The 12,201-nt window shown below is 58.4% G+C and overlaps 1 protein-coding gene across 1 annotated transcript in view; it reads right to left on the reverse strand.

Annotated features, from left to right (window-relative positions):
- Positions 1-12,201, reverse strand: part of PEPD (peptidase D) — a 111,013-nt gene that overhangs the window by 91,543 nt on the left and 7,269 nt on the right. The window contains exons 2-4 of the mRNA XM_025914208.2: positions 10,458-10,641; positions 8,344-8,471; positions 357-420 (exon numbers count right to left, since the gene is read on the reverse strand). Of these exons, the coding sequence (XP_025769993.1) occupies positions 357-420; positions 8,344-8,471; positions 10,458-10,641 (376 nt within the window). The remainder of the gene's footprint in view (positions 1-356; positions 421-8,343; positions 8,472-10,457; positions 10,642-12,201) is intronic.

Genomic DNA, 12,201 nt, shown 5'->3' on the forward strand with positions numbered 1-12,201 from the left:
TGGTCTGTGGGGGAGCACCTCCCCACACGTGAAGGCCCGGGCTGAGCCCGAGGGGCGCTTAGATCAGACCTCCCAGAGCTGTCCTCCCCCTGGGAAGCTCAGCAGCCACAACCCAGGTACAGAGGCCTCCAGCTGCCGAGTCAGGGCACCGCCCAGGCACCTCCCCTTCAGGGAGGTCTGAGGTACACACTTCCCATCTGCTCTCTGCAAACGTGGGCACTGCCGAGGTGGCTGGCAGCCGGGCGGTGGCATCCCACAACACACAGCCAGGCTATGGCAGCGAGAGGAAGGGGATGCCGGAACGGAGGGGTGACGGAAGCCCTGACCTGCACAGAGAGGAGCCGGCTGCTACTGACCTCGTCTGCATACTGGACGTCATCCACGGCATACTTCTCCTTGAAGTACTCCTTGGAGTGGATCCTCAAAGGGAAGCACAAAGAACACCAGGGTCAGGGTTTGGCCACACTCGGCACGGGCTGCGTTTCCGCTCTCAAGCCCAGACCATAAAGCCCCGGGGCCCATTCCCGCCCCGACACAGAGCAGGCACAGACTCGGACGGCAAGGGGCACTGGGCCACAGATTTAATGCTGAACCGTCTGCCTCTCCTGACCTCCCCAGCTGACCTCCACTCGTCCTTGGAGCCTGTGACCCTGGCCGCCCGCAGCAAGCATCTGCAGACCAAACTTCACCCTCCACCACCAGCAAGAGCCCACCAGGCAGCCAGCCAGTATACCCTTTGGGGCATGAAATAAGCTGCCTCCCAGGAGCTGCCCCCCACGGAGCCTCTTTAAAGGAAAGTTTTAAAATTAACATTTTAAAGAAGTCAATATCAGTATTACTCATTGTGATGAGAACATTCAAGCTTACTCATCATCTCTGAAAAACCAGCCATGAGAAGACAGACAAAGGAAGGAGGAGGTTGGGCCATCTCCCGGAGGGCTCCCAGTCATGGTCATGGTCACGGCCAATGGTCCAGCCAGCACCCTCCCATCCCCCCGCCTCCCGGCAGGTGGGTGAGTTGATGTCACTGCTGGTGACAGAACTCACATGAAGTAGAGCACTAGCCACACGAGGGGAGGGTGTCACAAGCCAAGTCTATTGACGCACACACGCCATCCTGCGCCATCCCACGCCTGGGCACCACATCAGCACAGGGGATATACCCCCCAGCCTGCCTGTGATCACATGGTATTCTAGTCATCGAGTGTTAGATCCGAAAGCGGCCTCAGGAGAAAACAGCAGATGGTTTTCAGACTGTGCTTCCTGGACTCGCAAGGGTGAGCAGATGACAGGGGGGTGAGGGTGCCAAGGGCAGTGTGCCTGGGGACGCCCAGAGGGGGCAGGGGAGGGAGCACACTTCCAGACTTGGAGATGGCCACCTCCAAGAGCAAGCTCCATGTGCCTTTAAGACATCAGTGACCAGGGTCACTGCCCGGGAAACAGAAGCCCACTACCCTCCCTGAGCCCTGCACGGCTTCCCTCTCCACTCAAGCATGCGCCAGACAGATCATGGCCAGGAAGCAGAGAGCATGGACCTGGGGGGCAGATGGGTGGGCCTCAGGGATCAGCAAGGAGCTCACAGCCACACACGGCGAGCAGGGCTGAAGAGATGACAGTCTCACTGCAGCGAGCCGCTCGGTGCCCCAGAACGCTCTTTGCTTTATCTCTCTTTTGGCTTCTCTGAAGTGGGCACTGGGTGTCAAGCTCTTGCTGTTAATTAAATTTGCACAATCCAGTCACATTAGCTTCCACGCCTGAGTCAGGACTCGAACGTCAAATGGCCAAAGTCTGGCACCACCAGCAGTACCACCTGAAGGAGCTACGGGGCAGGAACAGATGACAGGCACCTGGATGCGGGAGGCCCCGGTTCTCCGCTTACTGCGGACAGCTCACTGACCCTCGGCTACTAAGCGGTGACACTCTCAGCCATGCGCAAAAGCACATGCCAGAAGGGAGGGGTGGGGCCATCAGTGTCATCACCACGTCCACCCTCGACTGCACCAGCTTCGGTCTCAGCTCCAGGACAGATGCCCTGCATCCTCGGCAGGTCCCCAGTCCACCTCTGGTCCCCAGCCACTTCATCGCTTGCAGCTGTGGCAGGCACCCAACGCCAACTCCCAGCAGATTTGGGAAGTGCAAAGGGCCTGCTTTCAGGGGATGCTCCCTACAGGTGGGCATCTCAGCCATTACCCCAGGGAATGTGTGCCTGCCTGCCTGCCCTGCCTAGGAGTCTCGGTGGTCAGGCTTCAGCACAGACCTAGACTGGAGACCTGAGAACATCTCCACACACTCAGCCTGAGGTCAAGGTCTTCGCGATACGGAACCAGGGGAGATGGGAGGAGAAGGCGTAATGGCGAGGCAAACACGAGGTAGCTGTGACCTGTGGGTGGCCCCAGGGCTGTGCGCTCACCTGTCCACCCCTCGCCTACCAGCCATAAGCCGCTCCACTTGCCACAGGGGCCGAGGAGCAGCCAGGGCCAGCCAGCCCACACGAGAGCCTGCTGCCGCCACCCTGATTATCCAGGAGGAAGGCAGGGCAGGAGTCAGTCCCACCACGTGCCCCTCGCCCTCCTCAAAGAAGTCGAATGACACAGTCCTGAGCACCCACTGGGCCTCAAGGGTCAAAACCACTGACTAGCCACAGGCCTGGTTCGTAACAGGAACGATCACTTCACAGATACAATGTGAAAAGCATCTTTTCTGGCACTTCGCCTGCCATTCTTTCCTAAAGGGCACAGATAATTAAGTTTGAATACTACTTGTTTTTCATGTTTTGAGGCTAATTATAGTAAAAATAATTTAAATGTCACCCTAAGGGAGACGTGTGCCAGGCCACCGCATCAAGCCGGCCACCAGAGACTCAGCCGTGATGACTTGGTGGGGTCGACCAGGGAACGAGCGGCTGCTCCAAGAGCCCCTCCGGACAGGCAAGAGAGGTCAGCGGGCAGCTACAGGACCCACTGGGGGCCAGGCTGGCGGCAGCCACACAGAGGGCCTGCACTCTGCCCTGTCTGGGGTTCGGGGTCCAGCGGGGCAGCTCATGCCAGATCCCATCACATGGCAGATCCAGAAAAAACCACTGGACCAGGGGAGAGTGGGTCAGCAGAGAAGCTGACCTCACCCTAGAAACTGTCCCTTCAAAGGGAAGGGACGGCTTTGGCAGGAGAGAAGAGAGAGCGCCCCACTCAAAGCGGTTTGTGACTTCACCACCAGCAGCCGGGGCCAGCATGAGTTAGAGGTGGCCTTTCCCAGAACTCAAGGTCAGGGTTGACACTGTGAGTACCCACGCCCCGTGCAGGGCCTCCTGTGGGAACGAGACATTAAGTGAATGCCTGTGGTGTAGACACAATGGAACCCTTCAGAATATGAAATTTCCAAGCACAGGTCTTGCCAGCTAGCTGCCCACCTGTGTGCGGTTAATGAATAAATAACAGGACCAAATTACAGCAGTCACCATCAATTTCAGCGGCCAGAGTCTGCCTTCAGCTACACGCAACGCTGCTGCCTCTCGTCCTGCTCACAGCACAGCGCTGGCACTCGCTCCCAACGTGGGTCGGCAACCACTGCAACATTCCAGTGGCTCGTCAGAGAACAGGTCTCTCCAAAGCAGTGCAGGTTCCTGATCCTGGGGATCACAGCCGTGAGGCGGTGCTGGGCATCGGGGGAGCCAGGGCTCCGGAGGTGATCAAAAGGAGGCCCGTGATCAGCAGAGCCAGAGCCCCGGGAAAGGTGCCCAAGGGTTCTGGCAAACGCTTAGCCAGGCCTCGGGCTGCCTGAGATCAGGCTCCCCCAACCCCGGACTGCCTGGGGTAAGAGCCAAAGGGGCTCCCTCAGCCTCCTCGGGAAGGCCTGCACCTCCGTCAGTGCCCCTCCCTGAAGACAGAGGGAGGGACAGGGTGAGGCCACCAGGTGGGCTGAGGCGGCCTCAGTCCTCCTGACCCAGGTGTGTGTACAGGGTGCGGAACGGTAGCTGTGAGAAACCGCTCACAACATACACAACCCGCAATATGCACACATACCACATCACACCCTACCACACGCCCCCCGCACACCCCATCCCACACGTGCACATACACACCGCATACCGCATACACCCAAACCACACCCACCCACAACCACTCCCCTGGCACCCACACACACATCACAGCACATGCGCATCAGCTCCCATACCAGAAAGAGCAGGGCTCAGGCCCTGAGGCCCTGAGCCCGGGGGGGGGGGGAACTCCCCCTCACCACTCCTGGGCGGGGCCCTCAGTAGGATAAGCACCCTCCTCCCTGCAAACCCCACACCAGGCCCACTGTCTCCCATACCAAGCCACAGTCTCAGCCAGGAGACAACAGGAGCAGAACACGGTCAAGCTGCAAAGGTTCTAGTAGGGCCCCCCAGACCCCGCAGGCCCAAAGTCACTCACCCTCTCTGGGCGCTGAGGCTGCCCGGTATTGAGTTACGGAGACAATTTTAGAGGACCCCAGACACCCCGGCAGCCAAAGCTGCCACCAGCTAAGCCTGATTCTGACAAGACATGATGGGAAACACTCTCACGTCCAAAGGACCCGGACTTTTGTCAGCAAAGATTCCAAATGAAAACAAATGAGAAGCTACCCTACCCCTGTACCCAAAAAGGCCCGGGCTGAGGAACAGGCCGGGCAGCAGGCAGACCCCTCGGCGTCTGCTGCCCTGACAACGGGACAGGCCCTCTGTGCAGGAAGTGGCAGACCCGCAGATGGGGGTGTTGTTTCCCTGGACGACTGTGGATTGCAGGATCTGCCAGATGGATTTTCAAAAGCCATCAGAGACTGAAAAGGAAGCTGAGGAGCTGAAGGTCAAATGTTCAGGCTGGTGGGTTTTGATTGCAAAGGCCAGGTAATCCCGCAGCCTCGCTCCTGAGCCCTATTGATTATGAGTGTCTGGAAATAGCCACATGCAATCAGATCCGGCCATTCCCCAGCTCCAGCCCCAAACAACCAACTCATTTACCACTGCCCCACTATAACTGAGCCTTCTCTCCCAAAGGCTGGGGACATGGGGACCGGGAAAGGGGCACGCCAGAACAGAGGAAGGGAAAGGCCTGCCCAGGTGGCCACAGTGGGGAGCCAGGTCTGTAGGAAACCAGGGTCTAGCTCTCTGCTGTGGAGCCAGAAGGCCCCTGGGGACCAACCTGCTCATTCTGGCCCACCCAGCATGGAGCCTTTCCAACTGGGCGACCCACACTGCAGACCCATTTCTATACTCAAAGGCCGCACAAGCAGCTGTGTCTGCACCAGACAATCAGCTGGCTTGGCAAAGCAGGGACAGACTGAAGGAGAACTTTTAACAGTGGTCCTGAAAGTCAGCCATGACCAAAGCACAGAATATTATTCCTGTATTATTGAAGATTATGCTTCAGAATAGCCAACTGCTAACAGCTGTTCCCTGACCAATCAGGTCCTGGGTTTTAAACCCTCCAGTCAAGTGCCATGTGGCTCCCCAGATGGTGGCTGTGGGGAAACATAGTGAGATTTGCTCAGATTTTCCCACTGGATGGTAGAGTCCCTAAGGCAGGGACAGGCCTTTCCTCCCACTGCCCCAAAAGACATCCACCCTCCAGGACAGGCACTCCCCAATTTCACACAAGAGTCAGCCCTACATAAAAAGCAAGCAGACAGAAGAGAAAATGCACTCAGAGGCTCCCCTACATTTCCAGACAGAAACTCCAGTGAGGCCCTGCTCACACCCTCCCCTAGCCCCCCCACCCAGGCCCACGTCTCCAACTGCAGGACCGGCACTCCTGGAGACAGTAGGGAGCCACAGGGAGGATCACAGACAGCCAGCTCACAACCCCGGGTGCTGCAGAGGGGCCCCGGCTCTTTGTGGGGTATGCCACTGGCAGCTAAGTGACCGCCTAGAGTGCAGGAAGGGTCTGGAAGGAATCCTCTTACCAAGACCAGACCTACACTCTCACCAGGAACATTCTCACCACAGCTGAACCAGTCACCAGGGTTTTGTAGCAAACCATACTGACACTCTTCACTTTCACGGACCCTGAAGGTCTGGGCTTGCGACAGAGCCCAGAGTGGACAGCTTATCTCTGCTCCACAAGGTCTGGGACCTCAGCAGCAGGACCCAAGGGCTGGGACTTGGGAGTCACCTGTTCTGATGGGTGGTCTGGCTGTCAGCTGGGCCTCCGCTCCTCTCCATGAGGTCCCTCCTACATGGGCCCCCTCACGGCATGGCAGCCGGGTTCAAGTGCCAGTGTCCCTGAGCAGAACCACAGTGCACTTTATCGTCTGTCTACAAGATGACCCTGCCACACTCACACATCGAGGCAGTCACCAGGTCCTGACCCAAGTCAAGCAGGAGGGGACAGATTCCACCTCTGCATAGGGAATGGCCACAAATATTGCTGTGGTCATTTTTGGACATTACAAGCTGCCTGTCCCTGCCATCTACCACCTCACTTCAGTGTTACAAACATAACCGTCCCCACAGTGACCATCACTCTGACGACAGCCCTGGCGGTGCCTCATGAGCAGCACTGTCACTGTTCCCCAGATAAGGAATCAGAGGCCCCAGCAGTGGCGAGACCTGCTCCACAAAGGGGCCGTGCTGAGTCGTCCGGCAAGCTTCCAGCAAGACGGGCCCCCAGGACCTGCACAGGTCACACCACCACACTGCTGTTTCCTTTCAAAGCAGGGCAGTTGTACGGATTCAACCAGGAATTTGATGAAGACTGACTATAAAGGCTACAACAGGATGGAGAGGTGGAACCCACCCTCCCAGAAGTACCCATGTCTCCAGGCCCGGATATGCTGATCTAACAGGAGGAGGCGTCCAGGAAGAATGGACTGAGGAAGGCCTGCCCCAGGCCAAACCTGAGGCCAGTTTCTCTGCAGGTACAAGACACTGTGGCAAGGCAGGCAGGGAGGTCCAGAGGACAGAGCAGACATCTGCCTCTGCACTCCCCCACACACCCCCACCCAGGCCTGGGCAGTGTAGAGCCTCTGGGGGCTCTCACTGGGCCTGGCTCACCTTGACCAAGGTGCCGCCCCATGTCTCTGGGAAGAAGACAGTACAACCTTCCGTGTCCACCCTGACTCGGGTATGGAGGCCAGTGGGAACTTGATCGTTACAGCAGGGACACATTTACGCCATCTGCCCTGAGGCCTCTGAGAGGGCCAGAACCTACGTGGCTGCTCAGTCACGTACTCCAGAGGCCAAGTGGATCAGGCATGGCCACTTCCCACCCTCCTCCCCCAGAGACAAGCAGGAGAATGTCCGCCAGGGAAGCACAGCCCACTTCTCTTCTGCCGTGAGTGCTGCCTAAAGCTGTCTTTACGGCAAAGCTGAAGGCCTGGGGCCAGGAAGCCCCAAAGCAGAAACATTACCAACCTGTGAGCCTAGATCCCTTGCCCCAAGATGACAGAAGAGGGATCTCTCAGGCCAACCAAAGACGCTATGGAGTCTGCACTGAAGGGCCGGTGGGGAAGGGTGCTGCATGAGGCACAGGAGGCCCTGTCCTGGGGTCTGCACAGAGCAGCTCCCTATAGCAGCCACAGGCCCACCAGCCCACCTGGTAATGAGTGATCGAGGACACTAGGCAGCGAGGGCTGCAATTCAGACGTTTGCCCAGAATGACCACCCTCCAGGCAGGAACGACATGCTGAAGGTGATGAGCATCTTCCGGGATCCCCTGAGCACCTCAAGCACCCACGGTGAAGTACAGCGTCTGACTCAGCACCTCTGTGCAGGCAGGATGGCTCCCAAGGTGGGTGGACATGGCCAAGGGCCCTGGAGCTGGTAGAGGCCGTGGATGATGGGGAGGAGGCCTCTGAGCACAGCCCAGCCTTGGTCCCACACTCTTCACACAGCACAAGCCTAGAGCCACTGACCTGTCTCATGGGTGAGCCAACTGAGGCAGGGCCTCCATCTGAGCCAGAGACGGGCACACGACAGGCATCCCGCAATGCCACATTAGCGATGGGCCTCAGAGAATGGTCCCAGGCTGCCCTCTCTGACCCGAGCCAACCCCCATGACACCCAAGGTGGGGCCGCCTCCCACTGATGCCATGCGGGAGTGATGGTTCACTGGGGCCACAGCCTCTGACATTTTAACAAAGCTGAGAATCCAGAATTTCAAGATTAATAAATAGTACCTCCAAACAAACATGACCACAGTCTGTGGCTCTGACACCCCTTCCCAACCAAGGCCGCAGGCTTCTGGCCCTGAGCAGACAGTCAATGGGCCTGACCACTGACACCCCGCCCCCCATCCCCGGCTTCTCTTTCCCTCCTTGTCACCACAGGCCAGACCCTTCCCCCTGCCCCAACCCCAGCGGTGGTCAGCAGCCCAGACTGCTCCTTACTTTCCCATCCAGGTGGCATAGCTGGCAGGAAGCCTGGGCACAAATAGGGTTGACTTCCCGGTGCCGACATCAATTGTGCCGTAGCAGCCTGGATCCGTGACGCCAAACGCCCAGTGAAAGAAGGACTCCTGTGGTGAGAACAAGGACCCTGGTTACCCGGTCAGCAGGACAAAAACATGAGGCACAGGGAGAGGTGTGGGGTGTCAGAGCGAGCACCGAGCACCCTGGAAAGTCAGCTCAGGGCCCCCCAGCCCCACACAGTTGTCCATCTATCCACTCTGTCCCCTGACAGCTGCGGGCTGTCTCCCACTTCCGGGATTTGGCATGGGGCAGCCCGGCTGGCTCCTCCCACCCTGCTTTCAGCTTTCTCCGATGATGCACATTTCACGACATGCCCCAGCCCCACCTGCACCCCTCACCGGCAACACCCTCATGCCCCCCCGCAGGGCACCCTAGGGCACGCCAGGACACGGGTGCCCATGAGCACCACGGGTCCGGCTCAGCCCTGCCCGCGCCTCTCTGCTGCCCCCATGCCCGAACGTGGGCAAGATGCCACTCTGACTTAGACACCGAGGCCAGACATCTGCACGGAAAGGAGTCCTCCATTTAGGACTTCTTACTTCCTTCTCCCACCCCCGGGGCAGCTGATGACTTCAGTGTTTAGCAATAAACATTGAGCTAAAATAATGTTCGAAAGGTATGAAGTGGAGGAGGATCTCTTCTAAAATTAACCTTGCATAACAGCAGTCAGGGAGCCAAAGGCTGAATTTAGGAGATCGATTTTTAAACCACAAAATACGTAAACCTCAGGAAGCATCAAGACTAGGCAGAAAAGCCTTACTGAGACCTCCACGTCTCTAGCAACCAGGGGACTGCAGGCTTGCAGCTGCAAGAACAATGTGGCAGGGGGAAATGTGCAGCGGGAGCCACTTGCGGCATAAAAACACCACAATGGCTCTCAGCAGCCGACAGCCCATCTGTGTACTGTGCAGGGGACACAGCCCAGCTGGGGAGGCCACCTCTTGCCGCCCCTCCACACTCAGGTCCCCTTCACATTTCCCTGACTCCTCCTGGCCTGGATGCTGGACAGCCATGTCCCCAGGGAGGTTCCGGAGTTCCCAGGGTGCCAGGCCCCAGATCTGCAAGCGGCAGGGAGGAGAAGGGAGCCCTATACTTGGAGTCCAGAGATGCGACTCTAATTAGTCCCAGCTCCCCCTCTGGCAAGTCATTTCCTCTCGGAGCCTCGGTTGCATCATCTATAGAGTGAGTACGATGCTAAGATCGATGAGTGGGGCTGGCTCAGGGCGTCTCCGGCTTTCTGGGTGAGCCTCTCTGCTCAGTGCCTTTGCTCCTGTTCCTGGGAACTGAGTGATGCCAGCGACTCCCAGCCAAGGCCGCCACATCCAGGCTGCAGCTAGGCTACCCCTACTACCCTCCCCCGCACAGGGTTCCAGATCCTTAAGGAGTCCCTAGTCTACTCCCCAGGTCAGGAAACCGAAGCCCGGTGAGGGTCAGTGAGTCAGCAATGGCCAAACCATGATGAATGTCTGGGCCTCCTACTCCTGCTCAGCACCCTGTTCACACGCCCCCTCCTGGACGTCTGCAGCCCCCTGCAGCCCCCGTCTTCCCTAGCACAGGAAGAATCTGGCCCCAGGAAGTCAGCCCTCCCCATCTGCACCTCTGCCCAGCCCACCCTCTTACCACCCACTCCTGTGGACACTACCCTCTTCCCCAGCCTGGAACACCCACACCCAACTGCACTTGTCAGAATTCACCCTGGCCTTCAAGGGCCCACACCGAATACTGCTTCTTCCGTGAGGCCTTCTTGCCTACTTGCTCCCCCAAGAATGTCATCTTTCTGTATTCTGACCTAAGAGCTGAGACTGGCTGGCATCAGCTCTGCCTTCAACCACAGCTAGGAGGGATCTGCCCCTCCAGACTATTGGGTATGGGCTTCCTGGGTGCCCACACCTCGACCTGCCCTCAGAGAGCCTCTGCAGGGTCCCCTTGGGGGTAAAGCTGCCCAGGGCCTACCAGGCCCGATGGTGGAGGAGGGCGGGCAGCCCACAGAAGGCCGGATGCACGCTTACAGGAAGCTACCAGGGTGGGCTCACCTGGCGGAAGAGGACCCCGGTGTCGGTGCAGTAGCGCTGTGTCTCCTCCCCGCCCTGCAGCAGCACCACAGAGCCCGCCTGCACAGCCGGGTTCTTCCGCAGCCGCTCACACAGGCGCCGCCTGTTCAGGGCAAAGAGTGCCAACGGCACCTTCAAGGTTTCATTCCCCAGCCAAAACGAAGGTCTGCAAGACACGAACACACATTGCCACATAGGCTCTGTTAGCGCCACCAAGCACATCCGCCACCCGTGGCCTCAGGTGACTGGAGGGCCGAGCCTGCTGTGGGACCCCCATTAGCATGGGGCAAGCTGGTCTAACCTCAATCTGCCTGACCTAGAGACAGCCCCTCGCTGGGCTGCCGAAGACCACAGGGCCCCCTCGGCCGCACCCTCCCCTGCTGTCCCCGAGCGCCGGGCCCCGAGAGCAGATGAGGGAAAACAGCATCTGTTTAACCAGCTGGCAGGTGAGGCCCATGGAGGGAAGCCTACAATGGCTTGGAGACGCACTCAACTTCTGCCCTCAAGGATCCTACTATCCATGCAAGAATGAGCTGTAACCTGGCCCAGACAACACTGGATCCCTGCCCAGTGCCTTTATAATGCTGTCTTCTCAAGTCACAGACCCAGCATCCTGGGCCGGGACATCCACCTGGCCTCAGCACACACACACACACACAGGACACCCAGTACCAGGGCCTGAAGTGAGTCTGTGCCGAGGGGATCATGGTGAGATGGACTGGGCAGTGGCAGCCCTCAGGGTGCTCTCCTGAAGGACCCACATCACAGGAGAGCAGGTGGATGTCTCTCCCCACCCCCACCCCAATCCCCTCTACACTGAGAAAACAGCTCACCCTCCCAGCACCTACCCTCCAAAGTCCACCTGCCTCCAGACCCTGCATCCCATGTCTATTCCCCGGTTGCTCCAGCATCAAGTTTTCCCTCTCAGGATCGCTCTTTGTAACCAGTGTACAGGAACCTCACCCTTGTAAAAAATAAATAAGGAAAAACACTTACTCCCCTTGACCGCAACGCCCCTCCAACAGTTGATGTCTCTGTCCCCTTTGCAGGAAATATCCTCTGCAGTCACTCAAGTCCACTGTTCTACTCCCCATGCTCTCCTCGATCCCCTCCCTGGCCTTGGCCGGGTCACAGTGACCCCTGCTCCTGAACCTGCACCCAAAATCCTCATGTGGCTTCCCGGTCCTCGCCTAGCTTCTGGGTTCCTAGGCACCTGGGGGCCACTCTTTCCACAGCCCCCCACCAGGCTCAGGCTCGCTCCCCCCTCAGTGCCACCTCCAGCTGGAGGAACCCCTCTCCTGCCTGGACAACCACAGGGACCTCTCCAGGCTCTCTCAGTCCCAGCTTCCCCCAACCAGAGGGACACTTTACAATGCAAATCGGAGCAGGCCCTCCCCTACCCACCCCCTCTGCTACCTAGTGCACTTGGCCCAGAGCTACCAGGCACTGAGGGGATGCAGCCCCACTCTGCCTGCACTGGCACTCCAGTTCTTCCCCAAACAACAAGAACACTCCCCAGGGGCCTGGATGGCTCCCGTTCTCACTGTATCCGGGCCTCTGCAGAAACGGCCACACTTTCCAGAAGCTTTCCAATACTCTGTCCAAGACTTATCCCCTACTCTCCTCACTCCTCTCTAGAGCACAGGGCACTGGCTGACATCATTTATTTACTTGCTCATGGTCTCCCCAGGTAAAACGTAAGCTCTAGGAGGGCAGGAACCTCACC

Source organism: Puma concolor, chromosome E2 (assembly GCF_028749965.1).
Source record: "Puma concolor isolate L17-30 chromosome E2, mPumCon1.1.hap2, whole genome shotgun sequence".
In the NCBI taxonomy this organism is placed as follows: Eukaryota; Metazoa; Chordata; class Mammalia; order Carnivora; family Felidae; genus Puma; species Puma concolor.